The sequence below is a fragment of the Epinephelus lanceolatus genome, chromosome 23, assembly GCF_041903045.1.
Source record: "Epinephelus lanceolatus isolate andai-2023 chromosome 23, ASM4190304v1, whole genome shotgun sequence".
Lineage (NCBI taxonomy): Eukaryota > Metazoa > Chordata > Actinopteri > Perciformes > Serranidae > Epinephelus > Epinephelus lanceolatus.
In genome coordinates this window covers 10,378,912-10,403,450 of record NC_135756.1, presented here as the reverse complement: position 1 = coordinate 10,403,450, position 24,539 = coordinate 10,378,912, and the positions used below count along the sequence as shown (strand labels likewise).

At 42.2% G+C, this 24,539-nt stretch overlaps 1 protein-coding gene across 1 annotated transcript; it reads right to left on the bottom strand.

Annotated features, from left to right (window-relative positions):
* Positions 1 to 269: 269 nt before the first annotated feature.
* Positions 270 to 24,339, bottom strand: mtpn (myotrophin). Its single transcript, XM_033615403.2, has 4 exons — positions 23,977 to 24,339; positions 18,213 to 18,326; positions 14,162 to 14,245; positions 270 to 949 (listed from the first exon to the last, which is right to left on the bottom strand). Exons 1-4 carry the CDS (start codon positions 24,052 to 24,054, stop codon positions 863 to 865), a joined length of 363 nt encoding a protein of 120 aa, XP_033471294.1. The 5' UTR covers positions 24,055 to 24,339; the 3' UTR covers positions 270 to 862.
* Positions 24,340 to 24,539: the final 200 nt, after the last annotated feature.

The window sequence follows — 24,539 nt, the reverse complement described above, 5'->3', positions numbered from 1 at the left end:
AACGTTGCTTCAAAAAGGGATTCAGTAACAGATTTTTTTTTTTTTTTTAAATTGCAACATTCAAGTCTTTCTAGTTAACCAGCATGGTGATTGGTCAAAGAACACAGTATCTTTAATGCATTAGCTATGTAAAATTTGCCAAAAAAACCTCAGTTTGATATGTAAGTGATATGCCGAGTAGAAAAGGAAAATTTGACCCCTGGACCTCTCTCAACCAGCATTTTCAAAATTTAAAGATTGAATTGGAGGGACAGTTTGGTCTATTTAAAAAAGAAATCAAAGTAGAGGAAGAGTCCACACATAATGAAACTTTACAACCATTCTTATCCGTCTATCTAGTATGGTACAGTGCAATTACTGTTCATTACATGAGATTAGGCCCTGGCCATACAATACTTACACTGAAGTTGTAAAAAAATGTTAACACACTATTGATCTATTACTGTTTGATTTCCAAGAGAGAACTGCAAATGAGAGATAAGTATAAGTGCTAAGCTTTGCGTTTACGTTACAGAGTGTGATTTCTAGTCTGAGCTGTGTTCTAGGGTCCAGGTGCGAGAGCGCTCCCCCAGCGTTTGGTCCCTAAGGGAGACATAATTGACAAGTCCTTCTGTTAAATGGCTACAAACAGAGGCCAAGAGAAAATCCTATCCCAAAAAACTTGGGGGAAAGAGAGAAAAAAATAAAGTAAAGGAAAATCACCAGACAGACAAAATGACCCTCCAACAAACAGACAAACGCAGTGTTAAGACAGAGGTTGATTGGGGTAAAAGGGGCAAGTCCATCTTCTGTCAGGGGACCACTGCATCCATCTGTCTGCCCGTTCACCCACCTGTCCAGCCACCTCCCACACTGTGGTGTCTCACTTGAGCAGAGACTTTATGGCTTCGCATTCGGTAGCTTCAAAGGCACTGCGGCCGTCCGGTCCTTTTAGGTCTTTGTCAGCTCCCTGTGGAGGAGAAGGGACATGAATATTAAATATGCTTAGTAGGTGGCATCAAGTCTCTCTCACAGTATGATGCCAGCTCCACTTCAGTGAGTCAGTTGTGAAGGTGAGGAGCAGAAACCCCAATCTATAGCCTGTCAGATAAAGTGCCCTGTGCCTATTTGCAACCAAATAGAGCCTGGTATTACACATGCAGAACAAAGTGTGACATGGTACACACTCTTTCTCCTTTATAAGACTTGCCGTGAAATTTGGGACTACATTCAACTGCTCTAAACATCAATAACCATATGAAATGTCAACAGCTAATCCTGACTGGCAACACTTTTTCCAACCACCATACTGCTGTGTGAATAAATACTCATGGTCAACACTGCAAACTCCAATTGTTTGCAGGACAGCAGAGAGTACTACCACCAGAACAGTGACAATGTTATCGTGATGTGTTCAAATGTAATATTGAAAAATTTACTTTTTGTTGAGACACTTAAACAAATACAGATATTTGATGGGGACATTTGTTTATATAACTGAAGAAGAAGAAAAAAACATTGCTGTTGGTCAAATTATTAATTCTAACATCTATCGGTAGGTACCAGCCCAGAAATTAAATGGACACTCTCTTGCACATGTGGCTTTGTCACCCCTTGCCTTTAATGCTTCCTAGAAGTGCCTTGCCTATAGCCACAGGTCACATCAATGGTGAAACTTATTTATTTTCCTGCAACTCAGTCACTTAGCACCTGCCTATCAGTTTGTCTTTATCCAGACAGCACATGCAAATAAAGCCACAGGGGCACAAATACATTAAAGCTCAGAGGAATAACAGAGTGAATGTAAAAGAGATGTGAATGGACACAATCATTCAGACAACTATGAACGAAAAACAAATGTAAAACAGAGAGAGAATGAGACAAGAGATGTGCTAAACGCACATGTACTGACAAAAGATTTAATGGGCAGCAGAGGAGTAGAGGGGCATGTAGTGGAGAGACGTCCCATTGTTTGGCCTGCCAACTTTAGCCTCTTAGCAAAGAGCTTACAGAGCCGAGGCAGAGAGAGTCTATTGTTGCGTGGAGAAGCAGGGCATCAAAAACAATGCGACTCAGTTCAAGTGCCCGGCAGTGTGGGGATGGTTGTCTGGGTGCAAATTCCATGCCACAGGAGCAACAGAGCGCATCCCGAGCAGGAGAGATTTACCAGGGCTGAGCGGGTAACCTGTCAGATCTGCATCTCTAATTGGTACGGAGACAAAAGACAAAGTGGGAGACGGTTTCATCAATTCACAACATGCTTAACATTTCTGCAAAGTGTGCACCTGTCAACACTCCAGGCCATGTTAGAGCCCTGTTATGTAACATCAAAACTTTGGCGACTGGTGACCCAAAGTCCCTCCATAGTTTTAAAGAAAACTTAGGGTTTATACAAAAAAGACCAAAGTTTACAGGGTAATATATACACACTGGATACTTAACAGGAGAAGTTTGACATTTTGGGACAAACTTTTATTGGCTTTCTTTCCGATAGTTAGATGTGAGGATTTATGCCACTCTCGTCTCAACGCTAAATATAAAACTTCTGCCAGCCAACGACACAAAGACTTAGCTTAGCACTAGACCTGTCAAGATAACTACGTTTGTTGGTCGACATATTGCCCCTGAAATAACTGCAATAAACAAAATTATTGTCATTTTGAGACCATTTTTTGCCACTGATACAATGGCATAATAATGCAAGTACAACCTTTCAAAGAGCGATGCACTTCTAATTCTTTAGAATATTCAGACATTGGACTTAGATAAGAAAAAGTGAGAAAAAAATTAAACATATTTTTAAAAAAGTAATAAGCACCTGTTAATATATACAAGAATATCTATATAAAATTAAAGTTCCTTAATAGGAAAAGCCCAGAATCACTCAGTTCGTCGACTTAGTACAAGATGTGGCCAACGAAACCAAAACCAGGTGATGCCTCTTGAGACTAGTAGACAAGCTTAATGAAGCTCTGGAAACACTGCAGTTACCTCCATACTGCAGCCAGTTTGCTGCAGTCAGCTCCCAGGGGCGGACGGCCTGGGAGCCGAGCAGTTTGCTGGTAGATTTACGGAGTGGGGGATGAAGTCATTGGCATTGGCAGGGGTTGGCAAGGTAACGACTATGAGGACTGAGTGTATTACACTCCAAAAGTGCAGCTGCAATCTACCAGTAAGCTACACTGTGTCGTCTTTGTTGTGTTGTTTATTTTTCTTCAGCTTTGTGGAAGTAGGCAGGGTGCTTTCAGACCTAGAGTTGTCTTGCTTTGGTCTGAATCAGGGACTAATTTTGTTCAAAACTGTATAATTGCCTAGAGGTGCTTCGTGTTCTCACGGCAGCATTTACAAGTGGACCAGATCAAATGCCTTGTGTGAGAAAGCTGCTCTTGATTGGTCAGAATTTCCATGTGGGAAAAATCCAGGAAGTAAACTAAACGTTGAAGAAGAGAACACTTGCAAGATAAATGTGACACTTTCTAATGTCACAATGGAGGGACAACTACGCAGGTTGATTTTAGCGCTGCTCATCGTGGACTATATTGCTGTCATTGTTCATTTTAGTCAAACCATACAGTTTGAAAACGAGGCGCGGCTCCAACTAGAAAATAATGTTTTGATGCATTGGATGTGCTGAATGTGCATATTAAGGCAGTACAGGAGGAGGTGCACATTAATAATCCTCCAGGACTGTAACATGCTCATGTTTAACCCAAACAATGTGTCATGTGACTGCAGTTGGTTCAGATCCAGGCCGGAACACGTTCTCACCACAAACGAACTGCACCAGAGTTCATTTGTAACCGGACTGAGACCACCTCTTCAAGAGGGTCTCGGTCTGGTTGTTTTGGTGCACACCTGAGTGTGATTGCTACCCGCCCCCCAAAAAAAACCACACACTTAGGGGACAAACGAACTTGCGTTTGACTGAAGTGAACCAAACAGGGCAGGTGTGAAAGCACCCCGAGTCTTACAATGGTTGGGAAAACCCTGTTGTTTTTCTGGCATCATGCAGAAAACAAACTAGCACGTTAACAAAATCGGGCAATGTCAAGGTCTGCAAAATAATTGAGGTCATGTCCATATGTCATACAGTATGTCAATAAAGTAATTATCATGACAGGCCTTCTCTGCAAAAAGACTGAAATTGCAGAAACATTTAGCCTGGCTTTATTCAAAGGTAATAAAATCTCACTTAAGCTCACTAATTAACACAATTCATCAGTCTTAAATAAGAGTTTTATGCTAACAGGATTCAAAACAGATCTCAAAACATGTTGTAATGTAGCACGGTGGTGTAAATGATTATCCTCTTATTTTACCTGCAAATACTCAGCGGGTTCCTTCCGTGTAATTTATCTTGTCAGAGACAGGACAGCTCATATTCCTGATGGAAACTAGAATCCTTATGCTGCTCTATATCTGAGTTCAGAGGCTGAAAGGGGAGGATGGCAAGATATGAGGGAACTTTCTTTCCTCCTCCCTTATTTCTCCCGCTCCGGGGAGGTCATTAGTAGCTGGTGAAGAGCATACCTAGTAACTGACTCTACAGGCCTCATTTAGATGGAAGGAAACTGTGTTACTACTTTGCCCTAGTCCTTCAACTGTCAATACTACGAAGAACACGAAAAACAAGTGTACACCTTGTGCACACCATCGTATTTGGAGTAAAATAAGCATTCCCATCTGATCACCACACACTCATGTTGCTCTAAACAGTAATTTAGAGGCTGTGCCACAGTCTGATACTCACTGTGAGTATTTATGGTAGAGTACGATAATATCTGTGGCCCATTACTCCTCCCTGATGCCGGATACACAGTGCCATCCCCAATGGACACCCAGGCTCAGTGGCATACTTCTGACACCACTTACATTAATGAGCTTTCCCCAACTTGAATAATGACCCCTCATGAACACCTCGCTGTCCAAACATTATCCAGTCAAAGAGAAGCTGGTGGCCAAGTGAGACACAGTCTAATGAATAAGAATAGACTCCCAGGGTGTCTCCAGTCAAACTGAGATGCATCATCATCATCCTGGATTATAGAGCCATACAAAGCAGCTCCGGGTCAGTAATGTAATGCCACTGACCTGCCAAAGCGTCCATTAAGTTTTCATTATGCCACAAGTGAATGGAAGTGAAAGGTCTCCCATGCACAAGTCTTCAAATATTGGGCCAAAGCATGGTGCAGAACTTACTTGAAATGCAGTGCTTACATCAGACTATTGACCTGCTGGCAGCAGTCAAACACTACCGGTCTGTAAGAGGGCAAATTTTATAACACCCGCAGAAAAAAATATGAAGGATCAATATCTCTCTTAGAGCAAACAGTGCCAGCTAGGCTCTGGTTGAAATAAATATTTTGGTATTGGTTACGGAGCTGCACCACAGGTATTGGAATGTGTGTGATTTAAAGGCTACTTAAACCATATGATGACACTTTAAATTTCTCTGACCACGTATGAACGAGAATATACACAACTGATTTTGAATTGATGTTGCCCTAGAGAGGCATACAAAGCGACATGCGGTTGTGCCATTGGTGGTGCAGATCACAAATGCACTTTGTCTTTTTGTTTTGTGAAGGGTGACCTCCAGCCTACAGGTACAGGATTCTAAACCCAGATAGAGGTGTGTCAGGATGAGTGCCGGTTGAAGAATCAAATTTGCAGTTATAGTTAGGATTTCTTAAGATAAGATAGGAGGTCTCACATTGGATAGGTCACGGCCATGATTTTAGGAATTGCTTTTGTAATAGGAAGAAGCTTTGGTGATCCAAGGGGGGTCGGGACCCCAAGGTTGGGAACCAGTGTCCTAGGTAGCACTACACACTTGACAAAACCAATTCTTACATCTAGTATTCTTATGTCTAGTATTGGTCCAAGTGGTCTCATTTATAAAGACTGCATACGCACAAAATGAGGCCTAAAAGAGGCATACGCCACTTCCTATACGTTGTTTTCTTTAAAAATAGACTTGATTGGGAGAAACTTGCTTACAAACATTTGGGAGATGGGAAATTGGCGACGTAGATGGTGAGGTGGAAGCCTGATTGTAGAAACTGTCGAATATTTTTTGGCACGAGCCGCTTCTGGCTTTTAAACTTTGATACTTTTTTCTATAATAAGGCCCTAGGGCTGCAACTAACCATTTTTTCATGACTGGTTTAATTTAAAGGGCCAGTGTGTAAAATGGGTGGAAAACAGTGACATCAGTGGTCAAATTCTAGATTGCAGGGCTCACTCGCTCACCCCTCCCGTCGGGTAAATGATGGTGGCCTCTTAGGGACAAAAAGCCTTGCGCACGAGTTTTTCAGGAGTATGTTTATCTAGCGACGAGGTGAATGTTTATTTAGAAATCTAAACCATGTTACGATATTGTAATGAATCCCTCACGAGCAGGAGACCAGAGGAGCGTTCAGGAAAAAGGCCCATTTATTTGAGCACTCCAGGGGGTAAAAGACTCCGTCCCAAACTCTGACTCTTCTAGTGTAACAGACACACTTCATAACTTTACACACATACTCGTTTACCATACTGAGTGGGGAACCCCCTCCCCTCTCTGCTCAATCTCCAGCCCGCACACTGACTGACAGCGTAGCCAGTAAACAGAGCTCAGCTGTTTATTTAGCCTAGCAATATCTCCGGACTACAGTAGCTGCAATGGACGATTTTGAACGCGATTTTGAAGAGTTTCTTGTAGTGGACACAGACCCAGTGCCATACCTGTTTGAGTCGGAGCACACAGATGAGGAACTCCATGTGTTTGATGCTGAGCGGGTGAGAAGAGAGGCTGAATGCACAGAATGGGATTCGGTGCTACTGCTACCATCGTTGGGGAGATATATCATCAGGAGGAAAAGCGCGGCAGAGAGTGGATCACAAGGAGTGAAGTTGCGTCTTCTTTTCCTCGCAGATGACGGTTCGGGTTCATTCTCTCCTGTTGCGTGCTAAGTGTGGTCCATTCACAAACTTTATAACTAAAAAAACTTCTCACTACTCTCTATCGACGAACTACTAACACTCTCTGCTGTTTCCTCCTCCTTCTTCCTTCCTTACGCTGTCTTCGTTGGTTTATTTATAAACGCGAAACGCGTTCTCTGGCTGGCTGGATTGTCCGCTCGGGCTGCCTAACATACATGGCGGCGCAAGATGGCGACCTCTCTAAAGCAAGATATATATATATATATATATATATATATATATATATATATATATATATTTATATATATATATATATATATATATATATATATATATATATATATAAGCATAATTATAAGGCTACGACAACCAAACGAATTTTATTTTATAGTGATTATACACTTGTATAAACATATTAATGGGTAGAATATTCAGATTCAGATTCCGATTGACAATAAACCATCCCAAATATTACACACTGGCCCTTTAAGATTTGTATCTCAATTAATCAATTAATTGTTTGTTCTATATAACATCAGAAAATAATAACAAAAACAATAAAGAGACAAAAAAATAAATCACAATTTCCTAGAGCCCAAGGTGACTTAATTGAAATGTCTTGTTTTGTCTGACCAACAGTCCAAAACCCAAAACATACTCCCACCAATGTTAAGACACGAAGAAGGAGCAGATATTCTTTAAGAAGCCGAAACTAGAGAATGTGGAGAATTTTAGCTTAAAAAATGACTTCAATGATTAACCCATTGCGAGGGTTGGATACCAAATTCTATACTTTTACTACCAAGTACTGATTCATGTTACATCTATATGTGCCAAACTCTGGCATCTGAGAGCACATCTCAGTGAGAACGCCGGGTTTCAACAAGAGGTGTAAGTACCACAGAGTGCCCCAAAACCTGGAAGCCAGCCACGGAGCTCCAAATCAGGCAAAGAGCTCTGTGGAGCTGGAGGGTTCAACTTCAGACAGGAAGCAGTAGCACCCCAAAGCTGGGAAGCCAGCTGAAGAGCTCTGTAGCCACTCCAACAGCTTCCCAGCGAGCCAGAACTATTGCTGCAGTGCTGATCTGCTGCGATAGTTTTGACATCTGGTTTATTTTCTTTTCGATGTTATTTTAGTAATAGACTAGTATCACTGCTAGGTGAGCAGAAACACACACACACAAACAAGCAGACAATGATAGAAGATGAGCTTTGTGATTAGAGAAGAGGAACTGCGTTTTAGTCTGCTACGTCACCCCTCCAGCTTGTTTAAAAATTATATTTTTGTCATTGAGAAAGTAAAATACTAAAAAGGGTACCACTGGGTATCTGCACTGAATTCCAAGTACTGGTACCAGTTCAAATGTGAACAGTAACCAACCTTAGTGAGTGCAAATTCATTCATATTCTCAGGGATACACATGGAAAGTTGACTGATCTATTTGCCAGAAGTTTATTTAATGTTGTATTCTTTTAACTTTTGTGTCTTACAGGCCTGGTAGTGTGTACCACCTCCTAAGAAAACATAAAGTTAAGTCAATCACGTTGGCATGTTCATCCGAGGATAACATCTACTAGCCCGTTTTTCTTCAAAACCATTACTTGTGGGCTACTGTGAGAAAAATAAACGGCCAATATCGCCTTTGTATTGAGGACACCTGCAATAATAATGGAGCACCTTATGGGGTCAACTGTATAAAGGCAAGGCAACAATAGGAACTGACTTTACAAAATAATGCTGCATTTCTTCTGAGTCAATAGTCATGCACACAGTTCCTCACAGAATAAAAGGATGTGTGTGTATTCATATGCCTGTGTGTGCCCTTTCATTGTTGACTTTAAATTAACCAGCAGGCCCCTGCAGGCTGTCGTCAGCACTCTCAGCCAGGATCTTAAGGCTGGGTCACCTATTGGGGTTAAAATGGTCTTTCATAATTCACTGCCAACAACAGCACAGCACGCAGTAAGGGAGGGCAGGGGTCAACTCCCATGATGCACCAGGGAACTGAGCCATTTTGTCAGCAAACACAAGACTGTCTGACAGTCCAACAGTCACAATTCAGTACTCTCAGCGGGTTCCCTTTATCCACTGCAATGTGCTGGCTGCGATGCTACAGGTGCTGCCAGACAGAGTGGACACGCAGCAGCATGGTCAATAGGGCGGCTGTGGGCCAATCTATTCATCTCATGTTAAGACACATGGCGAGTTTTCAGTGCTGCCATGGTGTAGATGCATTGAGATCTGGCCCCTGTGGTGGCTGATGACCTTTTGGCTGCATCTGGGTGTTAATCCTTGTTGGTGCTTAGTGGAGATGAGTACGCAGCCAGGAGAGGGGCAAACCCATGGGTTCGCTTGTATCTTCACCTTCCAACATAATCCCTGTTCAGATGAGCTGTGACTGCCTGCCGTGTCTCAAATGATACCGCAGACAAAGTCTTTTTTTAAGTTCCACCCAAGGGTCTTTAATTTATAATGCAGAGGTGGTAATTGCACGACTGCCTATTTCAGAAGGAGAAGGGCTTCTGGCGTTCAGGAGGATGTGCTGCGGCTGTGGATGTGTGACTGCTAGCAGGGGAAATAAAGGGAAATGACTGCAGCCAACGATGACAACTTATACTTTATTTCATTTTAAAAAAGAGACAGTATGCTGGTTTTAATACAAAAACTGTAATTATGATGTGATGGTGACAATGTGATATTAAACACTCCTGCAGACACAAAATACGCCCTCTGGCGGCCACATCTGAGCTACAGCCTGCACTTCCTCATTCTTAGTAGGCCTCCAGGAAAAGGTTTAGACATCACCAAAACAAAACAACCAAGAAATCATTTGGACATCTTGTTGTTGCAGTAATACTGATAGTTTAAGATAGGGTAGGCAGTTTAATTTTGGCTTCAATCGGCAAAAATCCCATTATAAACTTGAAGCATATTGCAATTCAAGTGCTCTGAAAGAACACTAAACTCCTGCACCTCCTCTTGGTTCTGGTTCCAGGTTTTTTCTAGACCTGTGACAGGAGACATTGACCAATCAAGAACAGCGTCATACTGACTCAGTTAAAGCTGTCATAGGCTGTTTTATTTTGGTGTCATCGGGCAAGTTTCCCATACTAAACTTTGAGCATATTGTAATTCAAGTGGTCTAAGAGAACACTCCACTTCTGCACCTTCTCTTGGCTCTGGTTTCAAGGCCATGGCAGGAGACTTTGGCCAAACACAAGTTGTGTAAGAGAGAGGGCATTCCTTTTGGCTGTTTACAAATGCAGATGAGTGTGCATGTTCTTCAATAAAACCCTGATTCAATGGCGGAGAATTCTGCAGAGAAAGTTGCTATTCCAGCACCAGCACCAACTGTCTACACTGCAAAGTAAATCAAAAAAGGAAGTCTTAACAAAAAAAAAAAAAAAAAAAAAAGAGTCTGACAAATGCAATAAAACACAAATCAATGTCAGCAAAAATTTCAGAGACGGACAGAAAATGTCGCCTTCTGCTAAAACTGGAGCAAAAGTCTTGTGGCTGCAGCTTCAAGTTCACATTCATGTAGCTTATGTTAGCTAAAGCTTCAAATTGCAGTGTGTCCTCTGCTTCATTCCCCGCAGCAACAGACCACCTCTGGAGAGTTGGCAGCAGCTCTGGAGATGGACCCCCAGTAAGCCTACGGCAGCAACCCAAGTCCAGCCGGTGTAACCGCAGCACTGGGGGACCAGATGACCCCGACTGCCTAATCAGCAAACTTTCTGTTGCTGCTGTTACAGAGATTACACCTGACACTGGGGGGTTTGCCCTGACCAAATCTGAGCCGCTACAGCTGCTGAATGAAGGTCTGTCTCCTGAGCTGCTGCACTTTCTCCTCCTGGGAAAGCAGTCCACAGTGGTGGGCAGTGAGGTGGAGAGACTATGGGGTGGGTAGGTAGCTAATTCTTGTCTGATTTTTGGTGATAAACAGAGAGAGCACAGGTCCAGGGGGGTCTGAGTGATTGAGCTGCACACAAAAATGAAATAAGATAAAATAAATCAATGTTGGGGAAACACCGGGTTACTGTGTGAAGCGCGTGCAAACGCCAATGGTTGTCTTGTGGGAGGGGCTTAGGATAGCGGGGCAAAGCTGTAGGACAAGGTGCATTTTCTAATTCTACCTTTTTTTTGTTGCCTCTTCAGCTTTAACACAGATTAAGATCGCAAAGGACAACAGTTATGCGCCAAACAGATCAGCCAACAGCACTGACGGCCAGCTGACAGCAGTAGCCAGCTGCTGGCCAGCTGCTGGCCGATTGCTTGCAAGCATCTGCTGGCCGGGGCACGCGGCTGTGTTGACGAAAATGGGGGATTAATACAGCTGATGCTGACAGGAAATAAGTAAGCAGTGGAGTACCACGTCAAGAGTCTCTCTAACAGATCACCAATGTTTGCCGTACATGCATTACTGTTTCCTCTTTTTAAACATCTGCTTCAAAGTGCAGTTGAAAGTGAGAACTGACTGCCTGAATGGTGCATGTGTGACTGTATAGAGTGCGAAAAATGACTTCCCTAATCGGTAGAGTGACTTCACTTATGAATGCCCTCTCCCCTCGTCTCATTACTTTTGTTGAGCCAAGATGATGCCACCGTGAAACAACTTTGTAGAGGAGCTTTCATTTACTCTGCCTCATTTAGCCTGGCTGGGAACAGACAGCTGCTCACTCACCCTCAGCCCCGGAACATCCATCCCATATACACGTATCTGTTTACAGCACACTTTGACTGTAAATGCATGTGTGCCATCCACATGACATCATGCAGTCTTTTGAGTTGGTGGCTCCTCTCTCACAGTGGGGCCATTAATTTAGGTGTTAAGCATCACACTTTATTTTTGTTATTTGACAAGCTCTTCCATGCCCATTGCTAAGCTCAAGTTCTTTGCATCATTGCATTCTTTTGACCAGTAAGCTTGTCTTCCTCTCTAAGTTAAAAGAACACTGATATCAAATTAGGAAGTTGTCAGTTACGCACAACCTGTTTTATGCAAATGACACGTGTCAGTGATGTAGGTTACAGTGGTGACACCCTCCCTCCTTCAACCCTCACACACCGTTCGCTGACAGTGTAAGCATGGAAAGTGAGTGAACAACTGCAACTGTGTTATTCCGCTCCAGTGTGTGATTTTGTCTGCATTACGTACGCAAAAGAGGCCTGACATGTATAACACAATAGTGTCAGTCTCTAGTGACATAAAACAGACGCGTAGACAACGTTTTATAAACAACAACAACAGCATTAACATGGCAACAACGATCATTTACCATCCCTGTTATATGGTGATTGATCTCGTCCTCTGCCCCTCCATTTGCAGACATTTTCAGCCAATGTTCTTCTTCTTTGAGTGAGCCACTAACTGCTATCAGCCACTTTTTAAATTTTCTGTGATGGGTCGCAAGCATGACGCGTTGACAAAGTGTCACACTCATGCCGCCCACTTTGTTTTGGTACTGCTACCACCTCTGCTGCTAGCTTAAAGGTGACAAAACTCTGTCCTCTCATTCCATGATAATACCTTTTATTCAGAACAGTGAGCTGGTATAACAGCATGAAATTCTTGCCTCGAATAGGCAGTGTAAAAGGGACTATTGAGATTCGATGAAATACTGTATTTGTACAACTCATTTATAGCTCCATAGTTGGTTCTGAAAGTCACACTACAAGTTTAAGTTTATTTACTTTATTAATCCCCCTGAGGGGAAATTCAATGTTTTCACTCTTGCTTGTCAATTACACACAGGTCCGAAAGACACACACATGCACAAACAGGACCTATACATGCACAAAGTGGAGAGATGTCAGAGTGAGGGGGCTGCCCTTGGTGAGGCGCCCCGAGTGGTTGGGGGGTTCGGTGCCTTGCTCAAGGGCATCTCGGCAGTGCCCAGGAGGTGAACTGGCACCTCTCCAGCCACCAGTCCACGCTCCATATTTTTTTGGTCCGGACGGGGACTCGAAAAGGCGACCCTCTGGTTCCCAACCCAAGTCCCTATGGACTGAGCTACTGCCAATACTACTACAATCCAAACTAACTAAATTAGTGTTTCTATTAAAAGAAGTCTGGTGTCTGTGGGCGGGGGCAGAAGCTAAATGTATTTTAGCCATCTGAGAAAAGGACCACCTAATAAAGAATCAAGATCAGTTTAAGTGTAAACTATATTAAGAGTATTTTACAGCATCCTCACCATCAGACAGCCCTTTCTGACGGGGAACTGAAGCTGTTTTATCAACTGCTTCAAAGCCACCAGACTCCATTGACCGAAATAGCAATTTAACCTCACAGCACACGGAAGTTGCTGGTCTACCGCTCAATTTCAGAACTAACGTGACTTCCACAGCAGTCTGGGGTTTATAGTAAGCAACAAGGTGGTGCAGAAACCTACATCAGGTCATGTGGGAGAGAGTGTTTAGAAGGGGACAAAAAGCATTTTGACTGTGAAACACACATACTGCCCTTTAAATGGCAGAGGAGTCACAGAGACAAAGAACTGAAGGAGGTTTTGAAAGACAAGTCACTATTGTGGCCCCCATTGTTCACAGGAGCATCAATTCCTCGGCTTGTTTGGGCAGTGGTGAAACACAACTCCACCGAACTAGATGAGTAGAATATGTCATTTATATGTTTATGACTGAGTGCATGCATTTCTGAGTCACACATTCAGGTAAGATGAACAAGAAGAGGCATTGATTTTCCAAAAGGAACACCTGCAAATGAGGTTTTTTTTTTTTTTACTTCTGACGTTGGTAGAGCCGCACAAATCAGTTTTCTTCTGTGAGATGACGGCTGGATTGGACATTCATTATGGTACGCTTGTTATTCCGTTGCATTTTTACAGCCTGCGCCAGCTGTGCCTGACTCAGTATTGTCTCTCTCCACACAGCTGTGACTGTGTGCGCACATGACTGAGGTAGCATTTGAGATAGTTCCAGAGCAAGACAAACAAGAGAGGCTGAAGGATGGGACAGAAATTTAGATGCAGCAAAGAGCCTGTGCACCTATGAATGAGACCACTTTAAAACGCGGACACAAAACAAGTGAACAGCAGCGGTACAGTGTCATGCTCCATGAACATTCCAGCACAGCCTCCACAGGACTCTGTTAAAGGGCCTTTTGTCCGGTGAGTTACCTCATCAGCACTCATGGAGCCTCTGACACATGGACATGCACTGAGGGGTGAAGGACTTCTGTGTGCACATGCATGATTTGAGCATGCATAAATGAATGCTCAAATCAAAAGTACCAACCTTTTCTAGCAGGAGCTTGACACAGGAGATGTGACCCTCCAAAGAGGCTGTCATCAGTGGAGTGAACCCATGTTTGTCCGGAGCCTGTGGACAGAGCAGGTGGGAAGGGCATGAGTGGGAGACTTCTTTTTGCAAAGATTCATGCATGAGCAGATTATAGGCACGACCCCAACCCTCCTACACCAGGGCCCTCTTTTTCCAAAACATAAATAAGAAAAATAACTCCTGTGAGAGTGCTTTTACTTCTCTTTTATCATACTCAGAAATTAAAGGAAATCACGCTGCACTTCAACACTATATTTATCTCCAATGTTGCAGAAGCTGAGCTGGTTATCTGGAGAAATAGAGAAATGAGCAAACATTTTTGGGCTTGCGAAGCACGGCAAAGACTTAATGTTGGAACTACTTTAAATCCTTGTGTCTTTGAAGATCAGAGCAGTCGACACTGTGATGTTGAGCTGTTGTGTCCAATCTCAGGCAAAGGCTAAGATGTACATAACTAGTGACAGGTGAAAATGAATGAGCTACTCTTTCTGAAGGACTCGTTTTAATGTCAGTGCTCACGAATCCATCACATGACATAACATACAGTACCACAACAACATGAGATGACAATGGCAAACTGTTAAGCAGTTAACCGCGGAGAGTGCTTTGGTCAATAGGTTAATTTTGGTTCTCTTCACTTTACTGCACTGTGCACCACCCTGGATTGGTGGGAGCTAGCTAGGTAGGGGCGCCACTCATTCGGCGATTACAGCTAGCAACACCATCCTGACAAGGAAAGTATAACAGAAGGAAAAGACATGATGTCAGTAACAGTGTTTAAATTTTGCACTGGAGCCAGAGTCTGGTGCCACTTCTATTGAAAACGCAGACGTTAAACTGTTGATATTTAACCATACTCAGGAGAGCCAACGTTAGATAATGTTTGCTACTATTGTTGTGGCGCTACAAATCATTATAAATCTGGACCTTCATCACTAACTGGTACATCACTTTGTTCATCAATGAACTAGGTTGACATCTGCAAATTGTTTAGTTAACGTTAGACAGCCATATCTGTCGAGTTGCCCTACATTAATTTGAACTGTAAATTTTATAAAGCAATAATCCTTGTGAAGGTGTAAAAGAAACAGGGAGCTGCAGTGTTTGTAAGAGACAGCAAATGTTACAGCCTCTTAAGCATATTCGTTGTCGTGACTTATATGTGTGCTAGCTAATTTTATAGGCTTGTGTTAGATGACTAATGTTAGTATAAATATAAATAACTGAGGCACATTGCAAGGCATCATAGCATACCGTCTAGTATAGCCAGCATCATTAAGAACTGGTCTGGTTATAATTGCAGTCTTGTCAGTGATAACGGGTCCGACCGGCCCAGTTTTTTTATGTAGCATGATGTAACACAAGCTATCTTGGACCAAACAGAGGCTTGAGACAGATCTGTTATCTGTTTAAAGACCCATAACAAGTAAAACGAGCACACACATTTAGATAAAAAACATCAGTCAACATCATGTAATGTGTGGTTCTTAATCTAGAGGGATTCTGTCAGTCAAAGTTGTCGTGCCCAACCCACTGACTCCAATAAATCTGACTCCAATAAATCTGACACCATACTCTCTGGCTCCAATGCAAAATTCCAACGTTGTCACTGACGCCATGTCCTTTCCTACTTTTAGGAAGTAAGTTTTGAGCAGTAAAAGTACTTTGCATTGTTGACCATGTTGTCACTGTTAGCTCTGTTGGCACTGTTAGCAGTTTCAGCAGGGCTAGTGGTGATTACATTGTTAGCAACACAAAAAAAATCTGAATACATGTAGACAGGGCTTTAATGTATTAATTTGAAGGAACACATACTGTGAAAAGAACCAGTCCGCTTATCACTGTGGCTTATGTGGGTACCTTTTAGTGTTGCACGGTATACCGGTACTAAAATAGTACCGCGGTACTAGAGTATTCCAAACGGTACTATACTGCATTTGGAAAATTCCCGTACTTTGAAACTGATTCAATTAATTAATTTAGTTAATTTATTTTACTCATTTATGCACGCAAACGCCTTTCTTGTTCCTATTGGAGCACAGATTGTGCAAGTGGTGTGTATGACAACACCTGTATCAACATTTGCAGCTGGCGCACGTGAAAAAAGACAAGAGAAAGTCTGCCTCGCAAAGGGAGACAACACAAGACAACACAAACTTGGTGGAATATTTGAGTTACAAAACCGTGACGTCCGTACCGAGGTACTTACCGAACCATGATTTTTTTTGGTACCGTTACACCCCTACTATTTATTGTTCTAAAGGTTTGTATCCAAAAGGACTTTTCCTTAGGAAAAGTACCGAAGAGTATTGAAAAGTATCGAAATTCATATTGGTACCGAAACAAAGATTTTGGTATCGTGACAACACTAGTACCTTTAGTATCAGGAAGCACCCTACAAACTCTGTAGACCACTACTGATCTATAAATAACAGACAACAATCTCAGTATTTTCAGTTGGTTTTACACTCATCACCAAGCTTTGCTCTCGGCCATGGCTCGAAGTTTATTAGAGTTTAAAGACTCATGCTGCTTGGCACATATAATTCCACTGGTTACTGAGCTGGCATGTGAGACCTTTAGAAAAAGCTGGAAATTCCAAATAGCTCTATCCAAATTACAGATGTCAATGGTGTTGGATGGGTAAGTGCCCTTTCAGTGGATATGGATCAAGAGACTGTTGAGGCCCAGGGGGGCTATCAGGCTAAATGTGAGGTCTGGCAAGCCGACACAACTGTTGAATGAGGGAATGGACAATGGCTGAAATAGCATAGATAAACTGGTCTTAAGAGCCAGGCTACTTTAGGCCTATTGTTAAACTGCTTGATTTGGCTTGAGCATTATCAGTTTGAATGAGACGGCCCTGTTATTTTCTTGTGGTCACTGAAACCCTGGACAGTAGGCAAATTAATGCAAAAACTAGAATTACTGCCTGGCAGCTATATGGCTTCGTGAACCAGTGTCATACGACAGTTGACAATGCTTCAGACGTTGCTACAAAGAAGCTGCACACTCTAAATGTGGAAGCTTCACACTCATCTTCAACCTAGTGCACAGACGATCTATACCAGGGGTGTCAAACATACAGCCCATGGGCCAGAATCGGCCCGCATAAGGGTCCAATGCGGCCCACTGGACATTGGACGTTAAACTGCTAGAAGCCTACTTTATGTAAAATGCTGCTTTGGGGCATTTCCACCCCGACCAGAATACAAATAAAAAACAAGTAATACTTGTATTCAAGTTTAAAGATGCTAAACATTATGCAAAATACTGTCAATCAGCTGCTTGAGTACAAAAGATCCTTAAAACAATGCTGGCGGAACACTATCGCTAAGGCACTGCCCAAACTTTAGATTAGTAAATGATTTGTGAGGCAGCAGATAACCTACTTCCTCAATACGTTCCTCTTTGGTTTGGTGATGACAACATGACTGTGACATATTATTAAAACTGCACTCATAATCATAATGTACCTTTCCATTCTTACACTAAAGGAAAGATGCAATAGTTTGAGGTGTTATTATCTATAGGTTGTTAAGCAATGGTTTTGAGATTGAGATTAAACTGGGTTGTATGTGACCTATGAAAGAAGAAGAGTTTGACACTGGTGATCTATACATTCAGCTCAGTTTAGAGGTGGGCACCCAAGATTAGTGTCATCGATTCAGTATCTGACCAAATGTCTCCCCTTCTGGCCATTATTCAGTGTTATGACACCGAATAATGGCCAGAGAAGTGTTTCTGTCATGTGTCATAATTATAAAAAATCTTGAGTTGTAGCCAAAAATGTTTTGTGAGGTCAGGGTGACTTTTGACCACCGAATTCTAATCAGTTCATTCTTGAGTCCAAGTGGACGTTGTGCCAAATTTGAGGAAATTCACTCAAGGCTTTCTTGAGATATCACGTTCACAAGTTAGGATGGATGGACGGACAACCCAAATATATAATGCGTCCGGCCACAGCTTTCATAAGCACAGGCATAATAACATGATGAGAGCTTACATTAATATCTGCTCCCTTAGAAATAAGGTACTTGGCCACAGCTGTCTGACCAAAGTCTGCAGCATGGTGCAGAGGCCTCCTCCCTCCGACCAAGACCCGGTTTACATCTTCAGCCTGGAAAAAGAAAGAGACAACACATTAACAGGGCTGAAACAAATAAACTCAGTGTGCTTACAGGCAACACTATGCATGAAAGGGGGATCTGTGGACCCCTTCTACTTGAAACAGACACTCTCACTGTTGGTACAAGCTCACGCTGAAATTCAAACACAAACAATTACATGCGCCATCCGCTGCCATTCACTTCCCTGCTGTGGTGCAGTTAGACCTCAGACTGTCAGTCTTGCAGCCTAAAGACACACTCATTACCCTTCCTCGTTCAGTTACCACATTAACCACACACACAGCTTAGTGTGTAGCAGGTGGCCCTCCAGTCACAATACCTAATGGAGGAGCTATCAGTCACAGCTGTGGCTGTCAGGTCTGTCTTTTCTCAAAACTGAATATGACTACTAACTTACTGTCTAAATAAAGATGAAGGCAAATGGGGCAAAAAGCATGAATTAGCTCAGAAAATGTGCCTCAGATACTGAGTATAACAGAAGAACATGCTGACAGGCCCTGGAACATGGAGGTATATCACGTTACACACTACCCTCATATGAACACAAGTGATCTGGGAATGACAGAGCTAGCGTGGTTATCTGGTTTCCCTGGGGGCAACTAAGAGCTAATAAAAATGCCAATCTAATAAAAATGCCAATCAAATGAGGCAATAGGAAAATATCACAACTGGCAGATACTGTGTTAACATTATACTGACATGAGATTAGATATCATCTGTAATTCTGGATATCATGATATGACTTATAACTTAAATGAAGTTATTTCCTGGTCCTTACTGCTACATTACTGTTAAATCAGGGTGTCTACAGGTATAAGACACTGCCACTGAAAGCTATTAAGACCTTTTCAAAAGCCCCTTTTACACTGCCAGATTTTCTACGAATGCTGTAGCAGGGTTCAAATAATTGTCGTGTCGGTTGGTTTTCTTGTACTGGTGGTGGGCGTGGTTTCTCTGGGCATGTCAGACAGGTGGTGTCAATAGCCCCTTTTACACTGCCAGATTTTCGGCGAATGTTGGACCATTTTGCCAGCAAGCTGCGAGCGTTTAGACACACAAAGCCGGATTGGCGAGTTGATCCGAGGTGCACAATTTTCCGCCTCGTAGGGTAGTCATACTGGCGTAACCTTTTTGGCTGTTGAAGACTTGTGGGAGGATCTATTGATGACGCCGCACGTGCGAGCCACTGGCGGTGGATAAACAGGAAACAGCTGATAATTGATGAATGATGATGATGAATTAGCGAGCAGCTAGTAGCAAGAGGGAAACGCAAACAGACACTGTAAAGATGAGCAACTGGGGAGACAAGGAATTGTGTGCCCTCCTTGTCCTCGCAAACGAAGAGGCCATTAACCATCAAATGACGGGGATGGTGAGGAACGAGCCGACTTACGAGAGATTCACCGAAGGACTGACCAGCCGCGGCTTCCCTCCCACGTCACTATGCGTTTTGTTACTTGCTCACGCCCCCCATTGCCCCGAAAAAGGCGCATTCTGTATAAACAAAAGTAGGTAGGCGGCATTTTGCTGCACTCCCCGATTTTGTTTTTACACTGCCAATGCTGAAAAAAGACTGATTGGGCTTTCCTGCAAATTTGCACAATTCCTGTTTAAAAAGGGCTAGACACTTCCAATGAAAGCTTTAAAGACTTTTTCAAAAATGCGTTGTTAGCAAAATTAAGACTGGATAAAGCATCTGTCTTATTTAAGAGTCTCTTCATGTTAGAGTGAGTCAGGTCAATCTGTGTTTTGCCTACATGTAAGTGCAAGTATAAAGTAAAAACACAGTATTAGGTTCAGTAGTGGGTTTCGTAAAGGTTCGGATCGACGTCGGAACACGTTCTCACCACAAACGAACCGCATTACAGTTCGTTGGTAACTGGACCAGGATCACCTCTTCAAGAAGGTCTCGGTCCGGTTGTTTTGGTGTGCACCTGAGTGTGATTGCTGTGTTCACCCCTGCCCAAACAAACCGCACCGAGGGGGCAAACGAAACTGAGTTTGATTGAATCGAACCAAATAGGGCAGGTGTGAAAGCACCCTAAGACTACTTAATGACTTTTAAGGCCTGGTATTTACAAAATTAAATTTAAAACATTTTAAGACTTTTTAAGGACCTGCAGACACCCTGTAAATGCTTCAAATGTCTGATCTGTTGTTGACATAATTGACAACTTAATTCATTCACCTGCAGCAGAACTATCAATAAGCTTTGCACTTGTAGTGTAATATTATCATTAATTTGGTTGCATTCCAGTTGCATGTATGCTAAAGTGCTGGTATTGTAAATGCTGGCTCAAATACATTGCTACTGGACACCTTAATGGAACTTGGCCATCACCAATGTTACTCATTACACCTACGCTTTTACTACTGTGACAAAGCAAAATGTCTGGTATGAGATAGGCCCACTATAATAAACAAAATATACCAAACTCCATTACTAAAAATAAGCAGAACCCCTGCTTGTACAATTAGGTTTAAATATGTTACAAATTCCAAGTTCAATTACAAAAATTATTTGCTGGATCTAGTTTCCATGGTTCAATGAATTTGATGACCAGCTGCTCACAAGCGTGTTCAGATCTGTAACCACTGACTAATTCAGCAATAATATCATAATCCACTGCAGCACTACCTGCCTGCGATAACCGCTCACTCACTCACCTTTATCACAAACTCCACTGAAGGTCAAGTATAACACACTCAAGACAATTCTTCATTTTACACACCCAATCCCACTGGATCCATTAGCCATGATGGATGTCGAACTTCGACCTCTTCTGATAGTGTTTAATAGTGTTACCGTCAATGGCTGCAGCTCCAGTGGCTGATAAAATTGAAACAGTTTCATTTCCACTATTGAAAAGGGATAAAGCACTTTAGTTGTTTATACCCAGCCTTGTGTAGATAATGAAATGGCTATGAGTTACAATGGGGCCATCAGAAATGAGAAAACCCTACTTGTGGATGGAAAATGTATCCTTGTTAATGGAAGAGTCTCAAATACAACAGCCTGATTTTACTCGAAATTCAGCAGCACCTATAATCATGATTTTAGATGATTAGTTTGGTGGTTTGTACGCCAGGTAGGACAAAAACTTTCCAGCAGTCCATGGGCATCAAGCTACAGTTGGTTTAATATGCAAGTCTTTCCTGTTTACATCAGGGCTGCACTTAGGATCAGTTTCATTGTTGATTAATATATTGATTATTTCTTGATTAATCAATAGTTTTTTGGTCTATAAAAAGTCAGAAAATGATGAAAAATGTGTTTCGCAAAGCCCAAGATGTCTAATGTCTTGTTTTGTCTACAACCCAAAGATACTTCATTTGCCGACATAGAAAAGTAAAGAACCCTGAAAATATTCACATTTAAAGCTGGAATCTGAGATTTTTTAAAAACATTTTTCTTAAAAAGTTGCTCAATGATCAAATTATTTTGGCTATCAATTTAGCAGCTGACAGGCTGCAGCTCTTGTATACATCAATACACATTGCCATCTTTAAAATTTGCCCTTACTATGAAATTCCCATGGCACACGTGTGTCATCATTTCCATCCAAGTACACCTCTTTTCCAAATATTTACAGTGTTAGCAGCCTGGCGCCAGGCAAATAATGGTAAATAGCTAAGGAAAGACAATAAGGATGATAATTGTCTCATATCAATTACAGGCACCAGAATTGAATCGCAATATTAGTGTATTAAGGCAGACTTTGTGATATCAGCAAATATCATATTGTTGTCGAATCTATTAAATATTGTATTGTGACGAAAATTTTGATTTTGTTTGGGTCTCATTGGTAAAATATATAAAGCATTCTTTGTGATGCCAATATGCTGTTACTGTGCTGTGGCAATATAGTGTAAAAATAAAGAAATAAAAAATTAAAATAAAGACAAATTAAACTTTAGGTAGCTTACTAAGATAATAAAATCAATTGCTTTTTCACACTGACAAATGTATCTTATTAGATAAAGCAGATGGTGACTTAGTTTTCCTTTGTGGACGTAATTTACAGTTGAAAAAATGTAATAAATTGCATTATGTCACGATATATTTTATTGTAATACTCTGCATATCGCAATATATTTCAGATCAAAATCTCTCCTTGGCTTTATAGTGGTGAAAATACAGGAGGTGGAAGAGTGGAAAAGGATTATGCTGCAAGAGTAGTTTTAAAATTTTAGACTATTTATATAAACTGGCCAATATCAGGATAAGATGAGATAAGAAATTTGTCTTAGATACATGCGGTACCTGCCGTTACAAGACACAAAAACTTATTCATACAGTTCCGACACAGAGCTGTCGCCTTTCACAATCCCAAACACTCAGTACCCACAGTACGTGCACAGACTGCCATCAGCCAACAAATTGCAAGCCCCCCATTGCACCACACATCTGTTCAGCGGTCCATGGTAAAAAACATAAAGTCAACCTGACTGCAGCCTTCAATGAATGAAATGTTTCAAACTGCAGAGACAGATTTGGGGCAACAAACAAGTTGTCGATTGATTTACAACCTGAGGCAGACTTTGTTTGGACAGAGTCTTCCTGTCTTTGTTAACCTATACGAGAATGTACAGTTTCCAAATGGGTCCAAACAACATTCAAGTGTAGTTAATGTGGACAGATCATGTGCTGCCTTGGTGGCTCAATTCATTAAATCTCCAGACATAGTGGAGTATGTACAGCTGTTTCATTTAACTACCAAGCAACAATGGAGTCAACGTTCACAATAACTTCATTTACGAATGTAAAAGCAAAAATGGCCTCCTCCAGCAAAGGCAACAGCACAAGCTTGTAATTCAAACAGATAAAGCTTGCTGGTGGGGAGGGTGCCATCGGTTTGCTGAAGCCGACCCTCCTGCAGTCCTCCTCGGCTACAGCTGGTATACCCCCAGCTACAGCTGAGACCCCCGCCCACCAACGCTGGCTACACACTGCTGGAGCACGGGCCTGTGTGCTGATAGCTTGTTAGCACCCAACCAGCTAGCTATGCATATCTCGTAACACGTTAACAGAAATCTACTCCACCAGAAACACTGTCCAACAATGCATGTGCTGCCAACTGCAGTTGTTGCTGCTGGTGACAGTACAATGGGCATGACGGTAGCTCTCCATCCACAATGTCTGCTACCACGTACCAGTGGGTGATGTTGTTGGTTAGCTCACCAACAGGTTGCTCAATGCGGAGAATGGCAGCAATCGCTTTTGCGAGCCGAGGAAACATGCTTCACAACCAAAAGCCAACCCCATAATGTACAATTTTAATGCCCGAGATAGTTAGCAAACACTGACCCTTTGATTATCCAGGTAGGAGTAACGTTAGCAACGTATGCTAACTATGCTAACTTGGCGTTCAGGCTGTCTTACGTTACACGAAAGCGTGTTACACCAGCCTCGGGGTGTTTCGAAACTGATTCAAGCTATTTAAAGCTCCATAAATCACGTTGCGGATCCAGCAAGTTCCGATAGCTTACCAATGTTACATTACCCAACTTAACATTTCCCAACTTCAGTTACCGTTAGCTAGCTAGCCGGCCTGCTAACTGGCGTCAGTTACCTTAGCTGAGAAGCCACTTGTCAGAACACAACTCACTGGAAAACCAGTCAAATCCCAGTTGTCTTACCGTTACTAGTTTGGTTTCCACCTCCTCCATATCCCCGGTCTTCAATGCCCACATCAATTGCTTATCGATATCTTCCATCTTCCTGTGTTTGCTCCGGTGGTGCTCCTTCCCTAATGTGCTGCAGGGCAGTTGTCAAGTTAAATGCTAGTGCGTTAAAAGTTAGCTAGCTAACGCCACACTCTTCCTGTCGTCGCGGTGAGCGCGGTCGTAACACACGGCTGGATAAAACAGCGGTTTGACACTTAGTAAAGCAAATTTTGTTGGATTTGGGGTGAACCACTGAGGAGTGGCAGGTAAAAACAGGCTCTACAGAAGTTCTGAAAGACAAAGTAACCGAGAGGGATCCGCCTTTCTGCTAGAAGTGCTTCCGGTGCCGTAACCCGGAAGTTAACATTCAGAGAAAAGTTTTAATTCTTTTTTCCATATTTAATAAATACATTACCATTATACACGCACAGAACTATTCAAACCAGGGATGAATACATACGGAGGAAAAATAAAAAGTTAAAAAAAAAAAGTAATATGGGTTCCCACACATTTTCATGGACAAAACTTTTCCATGA